This window comes from Suricata suricatta, chromosome 4 (assembly GCF_006229205.1).
Source record: "Suricata suricatta isolate VVHF042 chromosome 4, meerkat_22Aug2017_6uvM2_HiC, whole genome shotgun sequence".
NCBI classification, from domain to species: domain Eukaryota; kingdom Metazoa; phylum Chordata; class Mammalia; order Carnivora; family Herpestidae; genus Suricata; species Suricata suricatta.
The window spans coordinates 112,794,970-112,821,455 of NC_043703.1; the positions used below are offsets into that span (position 1 = coordinate 112,794,970).

A 26,486-nucleotide genomic window follows, 5' to 3' on the forward strand; every position below is an offset into this window, starting at 1 on the left:
CTTAGCTGTGGAGACCCGGTAAAACCCAGTGTCAAGCTGAGAATAGAATCCAGGAGTGTTGGAGGAAGGCGCCCGTCCTAAGATAACCTGTAATTATCTTCAAGTGCTAACGGACTCCCAGAGGTCTAGAAACAAACTCTGGCATCCCTTAGCAAGGCTTGGCTGTCACATAAATGCAAATGGGATTTGCTCTCTACTAATTTGGAATGTATGTCTATTTTTTGATGTGTAGCCAAGAGACAGGATTTTGCCTTTCCCAGCAATCACTCAGCAACAAAAGACAAAGCGAGTATTTGGACATTTCCTGACATGTTTCCCAGACATGCCAGTTTCATACTGAAAAAAGTAATCAGGTTTCTTCAGTTTGGCTGATTCTTTCATTCATTTGGCATAACTTCTTTCTCCATTCCAATCACAAGTGTGTACTCAATTAAAGATATGGGGTAACAGTGTCTGTTGCAAGCAATGTCCTGTTCTGGGAGCTGCAAGGAATGTAAAAGAAACAGGAAGCAGTTCCAGACTCTTTGCTTTTTAGGCAGAAGGATATTAGAAGGATTCTAGGCAGCCAAAACTAAAGGCTCCTGAGGATTTGGGGTAGGGGGCAAGTAAAGTCAATTTTACATCAACAATAACAAAAATAATAAGTAACATTTACTGAGCCCTTGCTACCTGCCAGACACTGTGGTAAGTGCTTTGCTTGTATTACCGCATTTAGTTTATACAACCACATAAGGGTAGTACAGTCATGATCACCATTTGACACATGAGAAAAGTGAGGTTTAGAAGGGTTAGCCAAGGTCACTCTAAGTGGTGAAACTCAGCCTCAAACCAAGGCCGCTCTGACTCACGATCCACGCACAAAGATGAAAAAAATCTAAACATGCAAATGAACGTTGAATCAATCAGGATAGGTTAAGTTATGCTGTGATAACAATTTTCAAAATCTCAGTGACTAAAAGCAATGAAGGTATAAACTTTCGTTTATAATCTTTGCCTATGCTGCATGTTGGATGGAGGTCTGCAGGGGCTCTGCGCAGGGTAGTTGTTATGGGAGCCAAGCGGGTGGAGACGTCTTCTTAACACCAGCTTCCACCATGACAGCTGCAAGAGAAGAAAATGCTGGAGGGTCTCTCACTGGTAATGAAATGCTCCAGCAGGAATTGATACACATCCTTCCACTTACAAACCCATTGGTCTGAACTAGTTACTTGGCCTCAGCCCATGGAAAGATGGTGAAAAATGTCATCTTCCCATGTCTAAAAGGAGAGGAAAGCCAGATCTGGGTGGGCATTTAAAACCTCTACTGCAAACCTATCATTATACACTGCTTTGGCCTGAGTAAGCAAGAAAGGATTAGTCTCCGATAGAGGACAGAGATCTATAAGACAGATGGGAAAGGGTTGGTTTTGAGCTAGATCTTGTATTTATTCATCAACCTGGGATTCTTGTCAGATGCGATAGTTCAAATCTGCCCATGAGGCAGTGACGGCTTCCTCCCACATCTTTGTGGGTAAGGAGTTAAATTAGATTAAATGGAAAGCAAGATGGAGATTAGACAAGCTTCCCTGCTACCTTTGTATTACATGAACATCTGAAAACTAAGAATCTCTTTTTCATAGTTTATAGGATAGGAAGGAGTTTGGGTGGCGGGCAAGGGAGACCAGCCCCCAGAACACTATAGCAGCTGAGCCCAGAGGACGCCCATGTACCGCAGAGACTGATTCAAAGCTTAAATCAAACACCAAATGTGTTTTTCCATGAGGGTGCTGTAGACATTGTTGGTAGGACATTTTTTCATCATGAGGGACTGTAGGATGCTTAACATTTCTGATCCTTACTTTGTAAATGCCATTAGACTTCCTGATCATTGTGATAACCAATAAATAAACGCTTCCACATTTAATTCTGAATGCCTTCTTATGAGCTAGTGCCATCCAGGCCAAGAACCCCTGACTGAAAAATGGTAGGGTAGAGCAAGGCATGGCAATGATGTTGATTCCCAGCACCCCTGGACTGCATCTAAGCAGGAGGAGCATTTTGTCTGGAAGAAATGGGAGGGTTTCACTGATAAGGACAAGTGGAAATTGTAGACCTTGGAAATGAATGTGTTCAACCATTAGTTCTTAACCAAGGGCCAGATCAGAACCTGTGGAGGTGTAGGCAAGCATGTATATTTTGGAAAAAATCCCCAGGTGATTGTGATGTGGGTCTCTCCCTCTCACAAAGGTGGTAAGATTGAGCAGGAAGGCAAGGAGAGCTGTCCCATAATGAGGTTTTCTCCTCTACGGTGACGATGTCGCTGAGGCAGCAGGCACCTCTGAACTGGACACCAAGCAGAGTTCTTACTTTGGACAGAGGTAGGGAAGCCCAGCCTGACGTGGAGAAGGAAGAGCAGAGGTCAGATAAGCCCTTTGGTGTTCCCAGGCCCTATCATGTGTGCATGTATACTTGAGCCATGGTATTGGCCAAGGCGGTTCTTTGTTCCCTTTCTGTCAAGACCTCACAATGAAATATGGGTCCAGTGCCTCACGAGAATGAGCCAAGGCTCAGGCATAAGAATTAAGAGAGTCAATTTTGGAATCAGACATGTCTGGCTTTCAACTCCAGCTTAGCCTTTTCACCAAGCTTTGTAACCTCACTGAAAATTACTTAGCCTCTCTGAACCTCAGCCTTCTTACCAATAAAGTAGGTATTAAATTTCTGCCTCATGGAAGTGTTGTAAATAACACTGTAATGAAGCATTTGGTATGTGAGTACCCAGATGACACATGGTGATGGTGGTGGTAATTACCCTGGGGAAAGAGGACATGGTTTTCTAACCAAAGGCACCTCCCTAGGTTTCAAGCAGGACTACCTGGTTAGGGAAAGGGATACACCAATTTAATGCAGAATTTGCAAACTGTGCTACACTTCTGGAATTACAAAGTGCCCAAGAGGTCGCTGGTTCTCAAGGATCTCACAGTTTAGTAGAAGAGACAAAGGGCTAGGGAAACAGAGTCGGAAATAATTCTGGTTAAGATGTGAGAGGCCTAGGACTCTTCACAAAGGAGGTAGCTTTGGGTCTGGAACTTGAACATTGAGCAGCATTTTGCCAGGGAACCAAGCAAAGAAGAAGACATTGCTGGCAAAGGCGTAACCTGCAGGACAGCAAAGTGGCCCACCTCCCTTGTGACGTAAGCATGACAGAGAGAGTGGCAGGGAAAGAATCTAGGAAGAGTGGATGTTTTCATGTCAGCGACAGGTTATGGGATTAAGGTTTTCTAGAGACAAAAGTGTCAAGCTTTTATCTATATCCCACCCATTCTTGTAGTGGGAATGAGGAAGAAATGAAATTGAGAGCTCTTTTGTAGTGGGGAGCAACACGACCTGATGAACATGGCATGTGGAAGAGGAAAGGGTTGACAGAATAAGGAGTAGGTTTCAAAGGAAAGAGGACTTAGTGTGGACGTGTTGAGTCTGAACATGTAGGACATTTGGGTGGAGATGCTGAGCAGGCAGCTGGATTTATACCTCAGGACTGAGAATAAAGATTTCAGTGTTGTTAGCCCAAGGGTAGTAGTTGAAAATAAAATGTGGATATGAATAATAAGTAATACTGAGATAATATCAAGATAATCTCAGGATTTTTAAAATGTCAAGAAGAGGTGGAGTGTATTGACAGAGGTGGCCAGGGTCCAACCTTAGAGGAATATCTGTGCCAAAGAAGAAACTCCATTAAGTAATACTGAGAAGTTTCCAGAACAGTCAGAAGAAAACCAGTGAAGAATTATACCACTGAGGCAAGGAGAGAATTCCAGTGGAAGAATAATCCAGTTTATTTTATATCATCTTTTCCTCTATTTCTTGTCTTGGGGAATGACATCACCATAACCCCCAGGCACTTACACCAAAGATCTGGGAGTAATCCTCTTTCCCTTACTGCAAAGCTGGACAGCACCTGCCCTGACATCAGTCCTGTGATCATCCCACATGACCCCATTCTCCGCCTCCTCGGTGCCATACCTCAGGCCTTTTCCTTTTCTCAACCAGTCCATTGAAATATTCTCTGAATTGTTCTCCGTACCTACTTTCTCCCCTCCTCCTCCCCACCCCTCCGTGTATTCTCGACAGTGGCACAAATTAATCTTTTTAGAACACAGATCTAATCTTGACATCATCTTTCCCACCCTGTAACCTTTAAACACTTATCCAGAATTCTTTTAGGATAAAATGTGAACCTTTTAGCAAGGTATTCAAGAGCCTTATTGCTCAGGCCACTATCTGTTTCACTAGTCTCATCTCTTACCACACCCTCACGCTTGTAATTTCCAATAAAACTCTCCTCTCTGGTTCCCTGAACTAACCCATGCTAATGTCCTCTATCACCACTCCCATCTTTACATAGGTGATACCCTCTTACTCTTATCAGATGATCATTAGTACTTGGCCCCCTCCTGTCACTTGTGGGCTCCCTATAGTAGAAAAAAAGAACGACCACCTCTCTACATTACATCTTGATTCAAAATCCCTTCCTTGTTCGAATGTCTCAATTCCCTAACAACTCATATTGCATGACAAGCAGCAGAATGGTTGATTATCAAGAGATAGAGAAGAATAACCTGTAATGTTTGTCTTCTGGAGTCTCATTCAGTGGCCTTATCTTCTTTGCCCCACCATTTACAGCTCCAATTAACAAATACCTGTAGGAACCACCTGGAACAGAGCTTTGTCAAGATCTTGGTGGCAAAGGATTATGATCAGAACCATAGTCATTCTGACATCATTTCTCACATATAAAATAATGCCAATACCAAGTTTATGGAAATCACATAGCAAATTCTAAAAATGAAGTATCCTAACTGTAACTATACACCAGTCAAAAAAATAAAAGGAAATCAAGATGCCATTGGACAGCCATAATCTAACCACTAATCAATAAGCCATGGCCCAGGACATTACTGGCTTATGCTTCTTGTCCCTGGACATTTATAAATGGCTTCTTATTTTACTTTTGAAAATGTGTCTGAATTTTAAAATATATGCCCATCCTGATTATTAAATGTCATAAAAGACAATATCAAAAAAACAAAAGGGGAGATGATTAAAGGCCAAATTGATGAAGCGCCATGTATGTTTTACTCCATAAAAATGGTCAACCAATTCAGCACTACTGATTCCCGTCAAGTGCACCAATTTTTCGCCTTTCCTGGTGTACCCTCTCCCACCTTCCCATAAGAGTTTGTGGAGATTTTCTAGTACTTCTCACTATGTTAACACCTAGCATTATAAATTGTAATTGTGCATTTCCTGACCCTTCCATGGGGAGGCAGTGTTGCATAGGTGTTAAGAGCCCAGGTTCAAACACCAGAAAGGAGACTATGAACATAGTGTTTAGACTAAGAGCGTGGGACTCTAGAGCCGGACCACCTTAGTTCAAATTCCAACTCTACCACTTAACTAGCTGTGTGTCCTTGAGCAAGCTCTTAACCTCTTTGTGAACTCAGTCTCCTCATTTGTAAAAAGGGAGATAATATTACATGGGGTGGTTGGGTCTAAAACAGAATCCTATGAGCATGTAGAAAGTGCTCATGCAGTGCTAGCTACTATCACTAAATGGCAATGTGTGTAAAGTGCTCACCACAATGCCTGTTGCTTAGTAAGTACTTAATAAATATCAAGTGTTGGAATTACTGATCCTTATGGTTTCAAAAGGACCTCGTAGGCATTCAAAAATCAATTTGTTGAAACAATAAATAGTGTGTGTTGTATTTATCCATATTATACATACATCCAGCAAGATGAGAGCCGAGAAAGGCCATATACTTTAGCAGAAATAAAGCATCGGTGACTTTTGGAAGTGTACTTTTAGGGCATCATAAATGCTGGAACTCAAATTTAATGAGCTGAAGGTCTTAGTGAGAGGTAAGAAAGTTTGTTTAGGATTTCTGAAAAGGAAGCTGAACATACACAGCTTCTCCTTCACCACCACCACCACCACCCCCCACTATCACCTACAGTTGCCCCCAATCCCCTAAAAGAGAAAGTCTTAAGGAGGCATCTGGGGGAAGCCTTCAGCAGGTCCAAAGACTAAAGACAGTAACATTGACATGCAGCACACTTATAAGAAATTACACTAGAAATAAGACAGATGGACTGAGTTTGAAGGATGTTAGCCTTTCAACTCTGTTGCCAAGTTGTAGAAAACATGAAGAGTAAGATTTGGGAGGAGTTTCAAGAACAATCCCCAATCTAGAAGTGAGTTTGAAGTAAAGAGTGGGACATAAGAGTGATGAGAACCATCTCCTTGGATCCCTCTTGCCTTGGGCAGAAGCCACCGCCCTGGATAAGGAAGGGGCACTTACACCACAAAAGAGAGAGCCCATGAGCCCTAGGCATCTTCATGACCGTGGGTCTGTCCAGCTTTGCTGAGGCGTCCTCATAGATCCTGGACCTCCAGGGAAATGGCAGAGTTCTGTGTTTGATTCTGTGGATGCAGTCGGGATCAGGAAAGATGTCAGGTACAGCAAAATATGGACCTGAATTGGATACCAGGCCCAAACCCCCTACCAATGGCAAGCTGGAATGGATGTAACCATGTCCAAATAAAAACACGCAAACCTTGTGAGGATGAAATTCATCTGTGGCAAATGATGAGGGTCGATTCCATTCCCTATTCTCCTCTAAGTGATGGAACAATAACTGAAGCTTACGTTAGCCACCAAAACAATTCTCTTCTTCCAGATTAAGATCTTAGAGAAGTTTATGAGTGTGAAATGAGGCAAAACAAAGACAAAACACCACAAGAAACTATGTGGGAAGCAAATACCAGACCCAGCTACACCTTCCCACATTCAAGGGCCTGTAAAATTTCAGCAACCTAAAATGGGAATTGAACAAAATCCCCAAGAACAGATTTCGATACAAAGAATCTTCAAAGCAAAAGAGGATAGTGTTAGCACCATATGTTTTATAATTTCAGTGATGTTAAATAAAATAAGAAATCTATGAAATAGATAAAATATGAAATGAGGAGACAAAGAATCAAGAACAGTTAACAAAATACAAAATAATAGGGAAAAATATAAAGTCACCTTAGAGCCAAACCGACAATACAGAAAATGAAATAAATTGATGAAGACTGGTTTGAGAAATTCTCCAAATTTGAGTAGGAAAATGAGTTAGATAAAGTAAGAAATATTGAATGATGAAAATAGATATCCCATATACCAGATAATTTCAGTTGCTAATGTATCGGCTAGAAGAAGCATTCAAAGGTTGAATAGAATTTTCCTGACTTAAGAAAAACCTGAAAGTGAAGATTGAATAAGCTTATCAAGTAACAATAAAATGTAATTAGTTAATTAAAAGAGATGAATACTTAGGCATTTCCTTGTGATCATTTTTAATCTCAAAGACAAAAGAAAAATTTTATGAGTGGTAAAGACATGGGTTACCTACAAAAGTTCTGACACATTAAATGGTGGAGAATTTTGATGGAAACATTTATGACCTAAAATATTATATTTAGCAAAGATGTCACGAGAAGAAAATGGGAAAACATTTTCAAATAGATATAGATTCTTCTAAAAAAAAGGGGGGGTAGGGATAATTTTCAAGGAATTACCAAAAAAGAGAATCAAGATTAAAGAAAACTGTAAATATAATAGTTATTATATAAAAGAAGTGACAATGACCATGGAAGCCATTTAAGCAAATATATATCTAATTAGTATTGTCAGTAAATTTTCAGAAAATAATGCATCAACAAACAAGAACAGCCTGTCATGAAAAAGGAACAAGCTGAAAATAAGAAGTTTTGGAGAGGAAGTATGCTATTTCTGACTATTCAAATCCATTGGAAACAATGTCCACCATGCTGAATATTACAGAAAGTAAATTCACTTAATCAGAAGACACTTTAAGGAGCTTTCCCCAGAACTCAAGCAGAAAGAATACAGAGTTGAAAATGATGAGACAGGAGATACGTGCTACAAAGGCTAAGGACAGGATATATAAACACACACACACATATACACACAATAAGAAAATATGTATACAAAAACTATACAAAATATATTCACTATAAAAATTCTAGGAAGAGAAAAGAGAACATTTAGAAGACTTACCAAATACTCAAGCTAAATAATTTTTTAAAAGGATCCGCAACATACACAACCTTAGATAAATTCTTAATATATAAGATAAATAGAAATGTCTACATTCCTCCAAAAAAGAAAAATAAATAGGTTTCCCTTTCCCCCACATAAAAAGCCAGACTCAGACTGACGTTAGATTTTTTTCTTTTTAGCCTACAGCATTAAATGCTCAAAACACACACACACACACACACACACACACACACACACAACTTCTCAATAATTATAGAGTTCTGAGTGAAATGTGATATTTAAATTCCATAACTAGGCTTTCAAAATTCAAAATGTTTGCCATCCACGTACCCTTACTGAGAAAAAGCACTAGAAAATATTGTCATTGAAATGGAGAGTATATTGGAAATAAAGAACAAGAAAAAGATGCAGTATGAAAGAAACAGAGGTAGGTAATTGGCCCTGGAGAAGTTAATATGATGTTATACAGACACATAAAACTTAATGAATAGATGCTCAAAAGGGGAAATGAAAAATGGAAATTTTCTACTCAGGATAGAAGAAAAGTTACTCCTTTTCTACTCCATTCATCTACAAAATAACAAAACAAAACAACAACAACAAAACAAAAAAGCAAAAATGCCATTTACTTTCAGCTCCCAAAACCCTCTTCTTCCTCCCAGGTGCCCCTACTGGCTAGGTAGTAGGAGGTATGGAAATTCCTAAATTTTGAATCAAAGTGATTTAATAAGAGTCCAATGTTGTGATTTTAGAAAATTCAGTTAGGCAAAATGCTCGATCTTTCTAATTTTGCCCTCTCCTAGTAGAATCTGGACATTTGAGAGGGACTAATTTGCTTTTGTGAGTGGGTCCTTTGGTTTTTGGACCAGTGGAGTTTTGTGGAAAGTTCTAGGAAAGTTCATCTGCAAGGAACAGAGAAGTTCAGTATTACACTTTTCCAGAAAGCAGAAAAAGATGGAGTCTCCCAGTGTATTTTAGGAAGCTCACAGATATCTGATATCAATATCTACGAAAGATAGCATGTTTATATGCAAAACTTCTGACCAAACTGAATAAAAACTTTAAATCCAAAATCAAATATCATCAAAATAAAACCAACAGTGTCATAAAAGGATAATATACCAAGACCAAGTAAAATTTATCCTAGAAATGCAAGGGTGCTTCAATACTTAGGAAATGTATTAAGATAACTCTCATCCATTCTTGACGGCCAAAGATGAAAACCAAATCATTTTCTCAGTGGAATCTGAAAAGATATCTCTCCGAATACTTAAGTGTTCACAGAACATAGAGGGTATGAATAATAATTAATGAGGCTGTCTTAATACATATATTTTGAACCCTGTACCCCACAGAGAATAAACTTTCCTTTCAAATATCCATGAAATATTTATTAGGTCGCAAAGAATGCCTCCGTATATATCCCAAGGCACAATTTTTTCAGTCTACATTCCCAGCAATAAATAACAGGAAATGAGTAGTGAAGGTACACTAAAACCTCAGCTACCAGGAAAAATATATAGATTTTTGTGATGAGGAAAACTAAAAGAAAGTCACTGTCTAGGACAGAGGTCGGCAAACTATGGCTTGCAGATTGTTTTTGTAAATGAAATCGTAGCATTGCCACACTTTTTAAATTTATGTACTATCAGTGGCTGCTTTCTCTCAAAGGCTGCTTTTGTACGACAACAGCAGATCTGAGTAGTTGCTGTGGGGACCACAGAGTCTGCAGGCCTGAAGTATTTACTGCCTGGGCCTCTCCAGAGAGTTTGCTGACCCCTGGGCCAAGAAAACATTTGCACCCCAGTAGAAATGGGCAAAGGATATTGATGGCAGGGTCCGCCTCACAGGCTCACGGGACCTGTGTAGTCACCCGGGAGCCCACACTTACAGAAGTCTGGCACTCGGTTTAATGCTCTGCTGTCACCATCTTGAAATTTTTAATAATTTTTGAACAAGAGGCTCTCCTTTTCATTTTGTGCTGATTTCTGCAAATTATGTGGTTGGTCGTAATTGATATTCAAAGGATGCCTGGGTGGCTCAGTCGGTTAAGTGAAGTGTTGGACTTCAGCTCAGGTCATGATCTCATAGCTTGTGGGTTCAAGCCCTGCGTCAGGCTCTGTGCTGACAGCTCAGAGCCTGGAGCCCGCTTCAGATTCTGTGTCTCTCCTTCTCTGTTCCCCTTCCCTGCTTGCACTCTGTCTCTCTGTCTCTCTCAAAAATAAACATTAAAAAAAAGAAAGGAATGCTAATTGTAATCAATGTTTTTAAAACAAAGTGAACAATAAATATGAAAAAATATCTGTGGCTGATAATTAAGTGCATCCAAATAAAAATTGCAGTGAAGATCCATTTTCATCTATAAAACTTACAAATGTTTCAGAGAGAGGTAATCCCAGGTGTCGGTGATGGATAAGAAAACAAGCACTTCAGATCCTACCCAGGGACTTTACTATCATGATTGTGGGAAAGGAGAGTGGCCACTGTGTCCTTTGTGCTCACTGCATTTCCGGCAGGACACTTAGCACCTTGAGATCATTAGATTTAATCCTTAAAACAATCCTCACGAGATAGATACTATTACCCCCATTGTATAAAGGAGGAAGCTGAAGTGTAAGAAAGCAAAACATCTCGTTCAAATGTCATACTAGTAAGTGGCAGAACAGGAGTTTGAACTCCCATCAGAGGGTGGAACTCACGTGGGCACTCACCAAGTCCGTGCCTGTAACTGCTGATCTGAACAGCCTCAAGAGTAAATTGTTCCACATTTCTGTATAAAGAAATGCAGTAATTACAAATATATGTATCCCGGGGTAGGAAAAAACCCCACTTTCCCTATACTTGGATATATAGAAAATAATTTAAAGCTGCTTTTTTAATCCACAGAAGACCCTCCTGCTGGGGGCAGGTGTGGTGAGAGGAGACGGACTTTTTTCCAAACTAGAAATCTTAGCCGAGGGTAAGGATTTAAACAGCCAGTAAATCAGGTTTGAGGTTTTGTCCCTCCCCGCCCTCCACTCTCTCACTCACATGGCTTATTGTGTCCTCGTGGCATGCACATGAAGGGGGGCGCTGACTTCCCAGCAGCCACGCTGCTGTCCTCGTCTGGTCATGGTCACCTAGTGGTCGTCCATCGATCACACTGGGGGCTTTGCCCGGTAACCTGGGGACCTCACCTGTCACATCTTGGTGTTCATTTTAAAGATGGGAGATACCTTTTGGACAGCGAACCAATTTCTGTTTTCCTAACAACTATAGTTTTGTGTTAAATTTGCACCAAACATATGAATAGTTGATATCAGATAATATCTTGGGTTTTTCCTGGTATGTGTGTGTGTGTGTGTGTGTGTGTGTGTGTGTGTGTGTGTGTGTATTCGCTGGAAAAGGCAAATTAATAGAGGTGAAAGGAGTACATTCTTTGCTATAATATACTTTTGTTCTGAGTCACAAGAGAAAATACAGTTTACATCTATCTACCTACCTATCATATTACTTATATATAATTGACCAAAAGTTTCATACAGAATTACTTTCTTTTACAGCATGCAATAAATCCTAATATTTCTATTCCATTCTATTTCAATTTGTTTTTAATATTGGCAACATCCCACCAAAATGATTTTCCAAATCACTAATAGGTTGCATTCTGCAGCTTGAAAGTCATTGTTTTTACAGCCATCAGTCAGATTGACTAAAGGAAAAATCCCTCACAAGTCAGTAGGGTGGGGCTGGGCATCCCGGACTGGGGTCTCCACTGCACAGACAAGAGCCCTCCACACTCAAAGTGCAGTGCTCAATGGCTTGGTTTGGGCCTGGACTGGTATCTGAGGAGGTTGGAATAGAGGCAAGAGTCAAGGTCAAGCTTTTTAAGCCTGAGGAAGGCTTGGCCATGACCCCGTCAGTAATAGGATAAGGCCTGGGCTGGGTTTCGGGCTCCAGCCAATTTGAGTGCAGTGTGAGGTTAGGAGGAATGAGGAAGGCCAAGGAAGAATCTGGGGAGGCGGGGGAGGGGCACAATGAATGCTGGGCCTTTGACAGACGAATTAATTGCTTGTCCCCCTGAGTGGCGCCTGAGCCTGCACACCCTCCAGGACTAGCTGGGGACTGGGGTGGGTCACCTAGGACATGAGTGACTTCAGCTGGGTGGGGCTAAAGAACAGTGGGACTGACAGTTTATAATTTCCATCGTTAGAGCAACTCTCTCTTCCAGGATTAAAAGACTTGTGGGTGATGGTTTCAAATACAAGCTGTTTCCCCTTTTGCCTTATTCTAACCCATGTGCAAAAGAAGGGGGGACAATTTAAATTCAGTTTGGCCCACTTGATTCTTTCTGACTCCGGTTATGTGTGTGGCTAATGGAAAGAGCCTGTGTTTTCTAAGGAGCTTAACCACAGGGAGGTTTGGAAACTCACATAAGCCCAAAAGAATGTATTTCAGAAAACAAATCAGAATGAGATTTAGAGTTCTTATTTTGCTCCTACTCTTTGCATATTAGACCTTTGGAAGTAATTGAGCAGTAATCTGAGGGTAAAGCCAGGTTACATATGAAATCCCTTGCTGAAAACACATAATGAATGCAATGTCACAAAAGTTTGTTGACTTCTTACTATGTTCCAAATATTGGAGAGGGCATAGAAAAACAAAAATAAGTAAACTTTGGAGCTGCCCCCCAGCAGTTACCTCCTTGCGGAGCTAGTAGGGAGGACTGGTGGCTTTGCCATCCCATGATCTGAGAAGCCTTTCTCAAAGTCAAGTCAGAAAGTGGTGTGAGAAGGCATTGACTCTGAGTTTGAGTAGACCCAAGTATATTGAATGGATCTTCAAGCACAGAACTCTGAAGGACTGTGTCAAGCAGAATTCCTGGAGGCCCCTTGAATTCCAAATTTTGCTGAGACTTATACTTGTGGCACCAAGGCACAAAATCCCAATAAGGAGCCTGACTCCACATCGTCCTGATACCCAGCTGGATTATGGAAATCTTCAGGGGCTAGCATTGTATTTTAATTAAGATTTAATTGAGTCAAATATCAAGGACCTTTCACATCTGCTGATTTTCTAGAACATGGACATTTCAGCTCTCTATGACTATAGTTTACCAATGACTTTGTCTTAAAAGAAGTTTTTTTAAAATCCATAACAGAGTCCAATGAAACATGTGCAAGTATTGCTTGAATTGCTAAGAAGCAGTTTTTATTTCTACCATGGAGCTTTCGTAACAATGGCTGGGTGACCCATTACTGCCTGAAGAGAACATCAGGACTCCATAAGTGGGACTTTAAGATCGTTAACTCTTTAATAGATTGGTACGATTAATGCGATGTTTTATATTTTGTAGGGTAGATGGAAGCTGGAATTGAATCCACTCTCTGCTGTTTCCCCATCTAACACCCTATTTCTGGCTGGGACCAGGAATCCACTTAAGTCCTCAGGGTTGAGAGGAAGCCAGTGATCCGAACATGGACATACTACCCTGTGTTGATTATTCTGGGAGTACCTACTAGAGCATATTCCAAACCAGAAAACCAATTTATAAGGCAAAGTGCAAGTGAGACATGCATCTTTTAACAGAAAGTCTAAATTGAGTCAAAGACCCATATCTATCCTAACATATCTATCCCTGTGGGAGAAAGACAGAAGTTTGGGTGAGGTCACAGTTGATAGTTTACAGAGGACCTATGAATGATGTATTTAGAGTTCAGGGTTAGGAAGTCTAGCTATGACCTGTGGGTAGTGAGGAGGCAGAAAGCAGGACTATGGCACCAGGAAAGTAAGCCTTTTGCTCCTGCAGATTTGAGTTAAAGAAATATAAGCAGTACCCCCAACAAGCTCACCTCCATGCTAAACCCATAAGCAACTGACACAGGGCTCTTTCATTTCCCAGGGGGTAATATGACCTTGGGGTGGCACATAGAGTGCATGTGCCAGTTAAGAAGACTCAGTAATAAGGACTAGAAGGATTCCCAGGTACAGAAATAGATGATCCTATATTCCTCTGCTCCTTGAGTAGGTTAAAGCCCTTGGGATCCCATGGCAACCCAGAGAAGAAAAAATCAATTTGGTTCCCAGAATCTTAGGTTATATTTACCCACACTTGAGGTAGCAGACTAGGTACATTTCAAGTGTATCCCCAAAAGGGTATATTTTGGTCAAGGCTTATATAATTGCATAAAGAATGATCATGTGTAAGTATGGAACAAACCTCAGCAGTCTTGGGGCAATTATTAGCAGAATTGGGATAGGAGAAGCAAGCCTATCAAATATCCTTGTCTCCATTTTTGTCTTAGGGATCTTATTTTATTTTCTTCTTGAGAAAATACAGTTCCTGCCCATTAGCAAGAAGGTTTCCAGATAGAAACAAACTTTTCTTTAACACCTGAGGTACTTTCTCAGATCTTCCCCTTATATGTAGCATCAACAAATCACATGAATACCAAATTGTGTACATTTTACATGTCAGAGGGAAGAGTCATGAAAAAGGAATGTTTTAATACAAACAGTGTGAAAGTGTGAGCTGTTATTGAGTGACTTTAAGTAAAGCAATGCAAATAGATTTGTAGCTGTTAAATAAGGACAATCCTTGAAAACAAAGAAATGGTAACCTGAGAATTTACTTCAGACCTCAGCTCCTTAGTCAAACAACCAAGAATAGTCCCTCAATTCTGATTCAAGTTCCTATTTCACCAACACTCTGCCTCCTCCTCTCCCTCCTAAAGAATTCACACATTGTAGGATTTCTTTACTTATGAGAACATCAAACTTGGGATGAAGGAGGTATAGGGATTCCTCTCTAATCATTAGGCATCTTGCACTACCCCTCAGATAGTCCTCATCCTGGTCATGTGGACTGACACACAACACTACATTTCAGAAGAGGGCACAGATGACCAATGTTCAAGGAAATCTCCTGATTCCCATGGAAAGAACTTGTAGATTTCTAGATCAGACTATGTCTTATCGCCACTCATGTGTTACCTCTTCTGAGGCACTTACATAGCATTGGGCCCATGCCAGTAACTCCAGGACCAGACCATTTGCCCCATGGCTGAAGGAAAGCAGCCAGGACCAGTCTTTGAGATTTGAAGTATACAATTGAGTCCTGTCCAGGATGATGTCCTGGATCCTAATGAAAGAGGATTTCCAAAGCTTTAAAAGCCCAGGGCTAGGATGTGCAGTTCTGGTGAGCTCTTGGGAGATGCCATTCGGTTCTTCTATTGATGATGAGGTAGGTCCATTCACCAAGGAGCTATGCTCTAGAGTCGTTGGCCCATATGGGAAGGCTCCTCAGGTTCACACGGGGTCACAGGAATTAGCTGGAGCTGTCTGAGTACCAAATTGAGAGTGTTTATCTAATTGAGGGCAGAAGTACTGGTGTCCAGCTGGCAAAAGATCAAGAAGCTTCCTTGAGCAATGGAGGCTTCTTCTTTTCATGCTTTTCATTCTTCCACCAAACAAACAGGTTGATGCTGGAGAGGCAAATATCCCTAAATCCCTCACAGAGAGAGCAGATAATAATGACTGATAGATGTATGTGGTGCCCCGAGAGCCTGGGGCAGGGGCAATGAGCCCCATCTGTGTTAGTCAAAGGCAAGAGGCAGAGAATGAGTTGAGTCTTAAAGAATGAGTAGGAGTTTGCCAGTGTGGACATGGAGTGTCCCAAGCAGCTGGAACATGTATAAAGGCTGAGAGGCCAGAATGGAAAAGGTCTACTGGAAAAGGTTTATTTTTGAGAGGGGGGGGTCCTTGCCTCCCTCCTCACCCAGATTCCTTTCCCCATCTACCCATCTCCTCACCCCCAATTCTGCAGGGCTCTATGCTGCCACCAGAGGAAATTTCTTGTTCTTGCCCAAACAATTGTTTAATTATGTATTTCTATATTAACTAGAAGAGTTAAATGTTCAAATGCTGATTTACTATCCTTTAGGGGATTGTGTGCTCTGATTCTTTGTCTATTTTTCTATTGTTTGCCTTTTTAAAATTAAAAAAAAATTCTTAACATTTATTCATTTTTGAAAGACAGAAAGAGACAGGGCACAAGTGAGGGCAGGGCAGAGAGCGAGGAAGACACAGAATCCAAAGCAGGCTCCAGGCTCTGAGCTGTCAGCACAGAGCCCAATGCAGGGCTCGAACCTGCAAACTGTGAGATCATGACCTGAGCTAAAGTTGGATGGTTAACCAACTGAGCCACCCAGGTACCCCTATTGTTTGCATTTGTAATATTTACTTGTATCAATTATTTACATATCCTGGACACAAATTTCTGCCTTTTTTTATTTGTTGCAGACATCTTTTTTCATTCCTTTCTTGTCTTTGAACCTGTTTATGGTACCATTTTGTCATTCAGAATTGTAGATGGTTCAGGTAGTCAAAATTATCATTTTCATTTAAAAAAAAATCCTATTTTCTGTACCTGGCTGAAGAAACCTTTCACTAACCTGAGGACATAAAAATCTCCTTCTGTAATTCACTCAGTGGTTTAAAGTTTTGTTTTTCCCATTATGTTTATAATACATCTAGGGTTATATTTGGTATGAGACAGTGATCTAACTGGTTTTTTTCCAATTAGAAATCCACTGTCATAACATCACTTATTAAAGGATTAGTTCTCAGCCCTCAGTTTGAATCCCCTTTTTCACTATATAGCAAGACCGCATGTGGATTGAGGTTTGGGTTCTCTATTCTACTCCAGTGGCTCCACAGTTATTTTATATGTCATGCATATGGGGTCATTATATTGGAGAGGGCAAGCTTTCCAGCTTTATTATTCTTTTTCACAATTGCTTTATTTTTAGACTTTTAATCTTCATTTCATGTTTAAAGTCAATTTTTGAGTTTTACAAAACATCCTTTCAAAATTTTTCCTAGAATTGAAGTTACAGATTAAGCTGGGGAAAATGAGATAGCCTATGATACTGAGCCTTTCACTGTATGACCATAACATTGTCCCCCTTTCTTCAGGTCAGATAAATTATCTTTGGATGTGGGGCAGGGACAAATAAATTCTCCTTATAAAGATGGAATACACTCAATCAGAATGAGAATTCTTGGGTTATTATACTGTGAAAATGAAGGCACAAAATCTATTGCACGGAATCATCTTAAATATCTGTAGAATAGGGGTGCCTAGGTAGCTCAGTCGGTTGAGCATCCAACTGTTGATTTCAGCTCAGCTCATGATCACACAGTCGTGGAATGGAGCCCCCCAATGAGCATGGAGCTGCTTGAGGTTCCCTCTCCGCGCCCCCTCCCTTTGTGCCTCCCTGTGTGCATTCCCTCTTTAAAAATAAATAAAGTAAAAACATTAAAAAATCTATAGACTAGTCTGAAACAAAGGAAAAAGTAGCAACAAGTATCTTTTTAGAAGTCAAAATTAAGGTAAATGAGTGAATAAAAAATACAAGTAATCTGAAACCAGTGGAAACTGTACAAAATGTCCGAGTAGAAGGAACAAATTCTTAATCTCAACAAGTATTAGAGTGACAGGTAGCAACGCTGCACTCAGCTGGAACACATCCTCAATGAAAGGAAAGTGGCATCGCAGCTACAGAAAGAATGAGTTAGAACAGAAAAACCTACTATGACGTCACTGCAACAGACTGGGTATGGGCTTTGTGGAAAATACAAGCTGAGTTGGAATAGTGATACATGGTATTCGTAAAACAGAAGACAGTCTTGGAAAATAAAGAAGCCCTCTCCCAAACCTAAAATTCTGTAAACGTTTCCCTCTTTTTAAGGAAGAAGATTCCTTTTTAATATAATGAAAGGCTGTATAGCTTTTCCTGTTTTTTAAATTATTTAATAGTTACATTAAATGTTCTTAAATATTGAGCCCTTCATATATTCCTGAAATAAACTCCACTGGTTAATTAATTATTATTCTTTCGGATTCCTGCTGGATTTGTTTTGCTAACAGTTTATTTAGAGATTTTGCATCTGTTATTTACAAATGAAAGTTGACTCTGTGAAGAGGGGGATGTGCTTGTCTTTGTGTTTGTTCATCTAGTTTGTGCTAATTTCCTTTAAATAAACTGGAATTGTTTTTCTTCCTAATCAATGAATAATTTAAATAGCACAAAAACAAGGGTTTCTGAAAGATTTGAAACTGACCTGTGAATCTGGATGGGCCCAGGGATTATTTTAGTGCAGTCATGTGGGCGTAGAAGGGGGAGAGAAGGGAGGTTCTTTAACAAAATTTCCAAAAATGCTAACATTGATTCTAAACACCTTTTCTTTTCTTTTTTTTTTTTAATGTTTATTTATTATTGAGAGACAGAGAGAGACAGAGCATGGGAGGGGCAGAAAGGGGGGGAGACACAGAATCTGAAGCAGAAGCCAGGCTCTGAGCTGTCAGCACAGAGTCCAACGCAGGACTGGAACTCACAAACTGTGAGATCATGACCTGAGCTGAAGTTGGATGCTTAACCAACTGAACCACCAAGGTGCCCCGAGTCTAAACACCTTTCAAATGATTTCCAAAGTTATAGAAGCTTCTGATAATGAGCCCAGTTAACGTATAGGTTGAATGTAAAATAATAGAACATAAAGAGAAATGATACAAGGTAAAGATGAATGAACACCTGATTAAGTACCATCTGCTTTTGTCTTCCTAGATCAGGAAGTGTGCTGCACCACTGGAATGAAATCTATTACTTCGTGGAACAGTTGGCTCATAAATTCATCAGGTGAGAAGTACAATGTATAGTGCACTGCCATGAATAAAACTAGCCCATGTTTGCTCTTCTACTAATTACTAACTACTTTGGGCATGCTTTTTGACAAAGGTAGAGTTTCAGATCTTCGGCCAGAGACTTGAATTTGTTTTAAGCTTTGCCACGTATTAGAATAACTTTTGGCTTTATGTTTTCAGGAGGACCCTGATTTGGTTATAAGACCAAAATTTTACCGCTGTCTCTCTTAGTGAACAATATACTCTTCTAGAAAGATCATTAACATTTTCTTTCACAGTGCATCACATTGAGCCATTTGGCTTATTCTAGCTGGACTCAGGTGTAAAAAGGTGTAGGGTGAAAGGTGACCAATTCATTCCAGTGTGCCCAGAACTTTCCCTGTTATCATGCTGAAAATCTCACATTCTGAGAGCTCTCCTCAGTCCCAAGGAAACCACCATGTTGCTCATCCTGGCTGTGTGTCCTAATAGGTAGAATTCTCCGAGCGTTCTGTACACCACTTTCCAAGGACAATGCAGTTTTGAACTGCACTATAAATGTTGCAAAGCCTTGGAGGTCCTACTTTCCAGGAAGTATAGATGCCCACTGGCAAAGGAAAGGAGGTCATTTTACCCTTGTGGGGTACAGTCTCTGAAGGATGGCACAACTGTGATAGCTTTCATGGATGTGCTTGAAGCCACTTGTCAAGGTCTTTGGTAAAATTGTTAGGACCATTGTGAACCCTAAAGCAGCCCCGCTCCTGTGTCTTGGCATTGGTAGAGTTTTCCAGCCCATGTGAGTAATTATAAGCTTCTTCTTTGAATATGATTCTTTATCTCAGAAGACGGATTGTCCCCTGAGACCAGTATAATGACAAAGCATTCCCTCCGAATTCAGTTAGTGATCTCTTACCTGCCTGCCTGATGGGAGGGGAAGGGATAGGAGGTGTCCTCTCTGGGATGCCAAAAATTTGAAGCTGCAGCAGGCAGCATCTAAGCCCAGACACTTGCAAAAAGCAGATGCCAAGAGGAGAGAGAGAAAGGGGAAAGAAGCAAATATATGAGTGCTATTAAAAGCAAAGTATTTGAGAGAATTATAGAAGCTTACAATTGAAAACAATGACTTCCCAAACTATCCTAAGAGGCATTTGCTACCCTTAACTTGAATAGCTCTGGTGAGAAACTGCTACCTTTGGAGGCAAACAGCCCGATAGTTGGACAATTCCAGTTTCTGGAAAAGTCTTTTTTTTGTTGAACCAACATGTCCTTTCCTATACTCTCATCCATTATGTCCATTATATCCTTTGGAGAGATATAAAACAAATCTGCCCCTAGACACTTGACAGTATCTGCTCTGTTTCTATCTGCCCTTCTGGTGTTCTGTTTTTTCTGAAGCAGAGGAGTCTACTGGAAAGGACTTTGAAGTTAAGCAGATGTGGACTTGAATCCAAGCTCCATTGTGCAACCATAGCAATTGACTTACCTTGGTTGAACCCTGGTTTGCATGTGGAAATTAGAAGAGAAAACATGTGCAGACCAACTAGCCCAGCACCTGGCTTAGAGTGGCCACTCAGCACTTCTTTTTTGCTGTTCCTTCAGCAATTCCAGATGCCTCAAAGTCTTAGAATCAAAGACACTGAGAGGTAGGGGTTGGGGGAACTAAGAGACCACTTAATCCAATCCTTTCATTTTATTGATAAGGAAACTGAGAACCAGAGACGTTGACATGGCTTAATCCAGACCATGAGACACTTTCCTCCGGTTGTCTCCTCTGGCCTTTCTTGGCTATGGACCCCCTCAGAGTGTGGCATAAAGATATCACTGTCATGCAAATTCCAAGATTCAGGGACTGTGTTTTGACTGCTGCAGCCCAAGTGCCTGTAATAGTTCCTGACACATAGTACATCCTCAATCAATATTTTTAAATAAATGGATAGATTTTGAAAAAGAATGAATGATTTTTCTCTTTTCACTCTTCTCTGTTTCCTTCAAGACCCCAATCCACACCTCTCACCCATCACTCTCAGCAAAGAACTTCACCTCCTTTTTCACCAAAACCCTGGGAATAGTAGAAAAGTGATTTTTCTCAAGTTTCAGTCCTACTCTTAAAAGATGCATGGGTGTCCTTCCTCATATCTCTGAGGTTCAAGTATTCCCCTTTGAAGGAGACCCCTCCATTTTAGCCCATTTTAGCCCATTGTCTCTAGTCTTTTCCAGGTCTTTGTTTTTCTCTTGTACTTTTCTCTCCCATTTCTACATCAATAGACATAGACAAATCTCTCCTGCCCCATATCTGAAAAAAAATTTTAAAAACAGAAAACAATGGACCTGCATATGTTCCTCTATAGATACTATAGATACCTATTTCTTTGCTGGTTTCTTATTCAAATATCTTTGAAGACTCAGTATCACCATATCCTTACTTCTTATTCATTCTTTAACCTACTGCCATCTGGTTTTCATCCCCACCCTCCACCTGCTTGCTCTCACCAAAGTCCCTAACTAATGCCCCAAGAGGACAAAGACAGTGAGTGTCTTTGCAGCACCCATTCTGCCAGATACCGGGGCTTTGTTTTCTTGAGAGTTCTTGCTCCTTGAAATTCTTCCCTCCCTTCTGGTTCTCCTTTCATCTCACTGACTAGAGCCAAGCCTTTAAATGTGGGTGTTGGTTCTAGATTTGGGTCACTTCCTTTCTCACTGCTAACACTGTCTTGGAACAATTCTACTGATATCAGTATGCCAAAAACTCCCAAATTGTGTCTCTAGCCAAGACTTGTATATCAAATATACCAGTTGCCTCTTGGAGCCCTACATTACCCACATTTCAAATTTATTTTTTTAGAGCTGAACTCTACAAAAGAGGCAGTATGATAAAGTGTTTAAGGGCCCAAGTTCTAGAACCAGGAGCTTGGTTTCAAGTCCCAGATCCACTACTTTTCCACTGTGTGACCTTGGGAAAATTACTTTGTCCTCAGAGTCTCAATTTCCTTTTGTGGAAAGTGGGAATAATAATAGTACTGATCTCATAAAGTTGCTACTGGTTTAATGAGATAATATGTGCACATCACTTACAATAGTGCCTGGCACATAGTATTACTTGATACGGTTGACCATTTTTATATTATTATGATAATGATGGTGCTTTGCTGATTAGCCACAGTAAGGTGGTAATAGGCAGAATTGTGTCATGGACAGAGAACCCAGGTCTGTTTCAAGATACCAGCATTCAGTTCACCACATACTCCTTGGGCTCCTACCAAGTATTAAACACTGTGATAAGGGGTTCCAAAAATGCATCAGACATATGGTATTGAATGTAGACTTTATCCTAGAGGCAGTAGGAGCCATTGGAGAGTTTAATAGCAGATGAGTGACAGGTCTGATTTATATTTTAGGAAAATAGCTCAGGAAGCAGTGTGTAGAATGAATTGGAACAAAGCATGTTGACAGGCAAGGTCATTAGCCAGGAAATCATTGCAGTGGTCACATAATTGAGGGCAAGGTCCTAAGCTAAGAAATGGAAAAGGGGGGTGGGTTTAGGAAACGTTGGAGAAGGTGGGAACTATAAGATACGGGGGCCATATCAGGGATGGGAGGGTGCTGCATGGTGAAGAAACAGGTTGATGTTGTGACAGATACACCAGCTGGCTACCCACAGAGAGCCCGTGACAGCAGCACTTCCGCTGGTGAATCCACTATAGTCTCATAGTCCATCTTTTCTTTTCTTTTTTAAATGTTTATTTTTGAGAGAGAGAAAGAGAAGGCATAAACAGGAGGAGAGCGAAGAGAGAGGGGGACAGAGTGTCTGAAGTGGGCTCTACACTGATAGCAGTGAGCCCAATGCGGAGCTTGAACTCACAAACCATGAGATCGTGACCTGAACCAAAGTCAGACGCTTAACTGACTGAACCGCCCAGGCGTCCCCATCTTTCTTTTTTTTAATGTCTGTTTTGCTTTTGTGATTTCTGGACAGTCCATGTTGCAGACAGAGAAGCACTTTGGTCCTCAGCTGAAAGTTGTTCTGTCTCCGAGAGTGTGGATTTTGCTCAGGACCAAGCTCCTGAGCACTGCCATATACAAGCCTTGCCACCGTGTTCATTAATAATGAGAAGTGTGAAAACTACCCAGCGGGATATTCTCGCGGCTCATCAGCGCCTTCTCTCCTCATTGAATAACCTCCTGGGGAAACCGAGCTGCTTTCAGAGCAAAGGGAGTTTGTAGTAGGACCTTAATGGCTGATGGCACCAAGCTGCAACAGGTTCAGGCACTCTCATTAGAGAATTCACCTGATGGCCGTGGAGACGCTATCAAGTTTTACCTCTTTGGGATTCTTTGTATAAACACCATGCAGACCAGCCATCTTCTAGGGTCACGCTTCTTCAGACAGAGCCCGGGGCAGGGATGATAGCTGTCCTACTGGTCATCCGCCCTCACTGAGCAGTAGTGTCAGATCAGAAGCAGCCTCCAGGGAGACACCACAGGTCTCCCCTCTGGTCCAGCCTCAAATCAGTTGCTGGCTCAATACTTGTGACACCAGCCGAGAGGTCTCTCTTAGGGTTGTAGGTCCTTAGCTCTGGCAGCCGTGAGAGAAAAGCACTGGAAGGAAATGGCATTCTATAGTCTTTCTATCTGCCCTAATAGAATTTCTTTTTCCTTTCCAGCCCACAGCTAAGAATGTCCTTTATTGTCTTCTCTACTCGAGGGACAACCCTAATGAAGCTAACAGAAGACAGGTAAGGATGCTTCCCTTCCCCGTCACTGAAAAGCACACCTTTTCCTGGATAGTTCTGGTATTTGTGGCTTACTGCCAGCCTTGACTGTCAGTCATTTTAAATTTAAAAGTTTTAAATATTTATTTATTTTTGAAAGAGAGAAAGAGACAGAGTGCAAGCGGGGGAGGGGAGAGAGAGGGAGACACAGAATCTGAAGCAGGCTCCAGGCTCTGAGCTGTCAGCACAGACTGACACAGGGCTCGAACTCAAGAACCGAAAGATCATGACCTTAGCCAAAATCAGACGCTTAACTGACTGAGCCACCCAGGTACCCCATCAATCATTTTAATCGTATAGTTCTCTTTCCGTGGAAGCCTTGAACTTTGTACATTGACCCATCTGCTAGTTTACTCTGTGACAACTGATAGAATTTCCTGATGTTGGTGAAATTTTGTAAATGAAAAAATCACATTAAGGTAAATCTTACATTTGATTGATAACTCAGTCTGCTAACTTCAAGCAAAATGTTAGCAACCCAAATCCTTGGGGGATTATAGTTTCTTTTATTTAAATTACATTTATTTTTTTGGATTAAGATTTCAGAGATTTAATAAGCATACTGTGAGGAAAGTAAGAACTTGAAATATTATTAAACATAATTACCAAGGCAGGGTTTATGGTACCCTGTATAAAAGGATATTTGAATCCGGTGTGGCAAAATGTTGTTGACATAGGAGGATTCTTAGACCTAGCTTAACAAATATATTATTTGGAGTTTTACCACTTACCCATGAAAATTAGCAGAAATAGAGTCATGCCATTTGTTTATAGTTAGGATGGTATGTTGAGAGCAGAGATAACAGTTTTCTTGAGTTAGTAACACTTTTGTCTACTTTTTAAAAAGTGCGAAAGTGACCTGAGAGAAACACCATGGGGTGGAGGAGACACGTGGGACTATCGGCAGACTTGCATATGGACGAGTTGGGGAAAGGAGAGGAGGAAAGGCAAGCACAGAGGACAGGGAGACTTTATAACGTTCTTCTTCCAGAAATCAGAGTAGGACTAACAAGATGGTATAAGGTTTTCTGGATTTTGCACTAACACAGCAAATCTGAGTTAGTCTTCATTTTTCTCCATGTTTTTGTTACCCATGTGTAACAAAAAGAATGCTGTGTACCATATAGAAGTTTTCAAGTCCTGTTTCTCCTTCAGCAGTATCTACTATTCATGCATGCCATTTGAAACCCCCGTTTAAAAACAGGGGTTTCTTATTTCCTATTAACGGAAGAAGAAACTGAGTCCATATCAGATTCCTAAGGATACCAAGCAGAACCCACACTAGATGTGGGCTCCACATTCTTTCCACTCTCCCTTGCTGCCTTCTGTTAAACAGAGAATCATAAAGCCCAAGAAACTTGTGAGATTTTCTGCCACTATTGGTCAAGGATTTAAAGACGCTCTGAGAAAGTGCCTCTAGCCTGTGAGAGACTCCTGCTCTCTCTGTCTTTACATGATGACATCCTTTGTGCAGAGCTGCCTTTTGTTCAGAAAACACTCCCCTCTCACTCATTCTTCACAACCTCCTACAACCCAGGCTGCCCGGTGCTGGTTCATGCTGACTCCTCTCAGTCCATGCTTGAGTTTGGACCAAAGACCTAGATCTCACATCTCTTGTGGTACCTTGTGTGCTACTGCTCAGAGCCTCTGGGAAGAGGGGAGGGCAGCCGAGGAGGCCACGGATTTATAAACGTTGTTAAAACGCTTAGGCTTTCCGACTTGTTTTGGTTATGATAGTTCAAATTAGTCAGCTGAATCCAATGTTTTTCATTTGAATCTAATGTTTTACGCCTTAACTTCACTACTCCTAGTTTCCTATACCAAAGAGAAGACGGAAGTTAGGATCTCCACTTTGCTGGAAGCAGCGCTTAATATTTAGGGCTGAATATGCCTCAAACAGCCGAAAAACACCTTGCTAAACAGGCTGTTTGTGTTTCCTATGGTGACTGCTTGGCCTAACCTATGGGTCAGCTGGCAAAGCTTGAATGGATTACTGACACACCCCCAACCTTCTCGGTCTAGGGAGAAATGTGGTCAAGCCTTCTCTTCTCCAGAGTACTTTTTCATGAGATTTGCTAAGAGAATTAGACTTTCAGAGCTTCCAAGCTGGTACTGTTTCTGAAAGATATGACTTCCAGTGTTTTAGTTGGTCATAGGAGTGTTTATGTTTTTCTCTACCTCTCATCCGACCTTCACAATATCCCTATAAAACAGTAATAGATGCATTATTGTACCCACGTAACGACTGAGGAACCACGTAAGTTAAAAAAACTTGCTCAAAAACAGGACGTGAATTCACAGAGACTCTCATTTCCACAAAAGCAAAAGTATGTCGGTAAAAATAATATCAAAGATGTTTTTGCATCCACTTTTTGGGATCAAATTCATACAAAGGAAACCACAGGAAGGCTGAAGAAATACAATAGAAAATAAATGTGGTGTATTGAAAGGTAGTAAAGGAATTACAATTCAAAGGACAGTACCTACCATTTGTGTCTATAATCTGCTGAATGCTTTACATATCATTTCCCACTTAACCTCATAAAACTGTTCAAATTCTAATGGGGTCTCATTATTTTATATGGGATATGCTATTTAGCACAAGTAGTTTTCAGGACTTTTTCTTTAGCTTTCAGCGGGTTGATTATGACCTGTCTAGCCATGGTTTTCTTTGAGTTTTTCCTATTTTGGATTTGCTGAGCTTCTTGAATCTATCATTTGTCCTTCACCAAATTTGAGAAATTTGCAACCCTATTTTTCAATAATTTTTTTCTGCACCACTTTCTCCTCTCCTTCTGGGACACCAGTGACACAGATGTTAGTTAGACCTTTTGATATGATTCCACATGTGCCTGAAGGTCAATTCAATTCTTTCCCAATCTTTCTTCCTACTGTTTTTCAGATTAGATCATTCCTATTGATCTAGCTTCATGTTCACAGACTCCT

General features: G+C 40.7%; 1 protein-coding gene across 1 annotated transcript in view; it reads left to right on the forward strand.

The window, feature by feature from the left end:
- The window catches only part of ANTXR1 (ANTXR cell adhesion molecule 1), a 214,576-nt gene that overhangs the window by 6,419 nt on the left and 181,671 nt on the right, over positions 1 to 26,486 (forward strand). The window contains exons 2-3 of the mRNA XM_029937510.1: positions 18,716 to 18,787; positions 23,433 to 23,504. Of these exons, the coding sequence (XP_029793370.1) occupies positions 18,716 to 18,787; positions 23,433 to 23,504 (144 nt within the window). The remainder of the gene's footprint in view (positions 1 to 18,715; positions 18,788 to 23,432; positions 23,505 to 26,486) is intronic.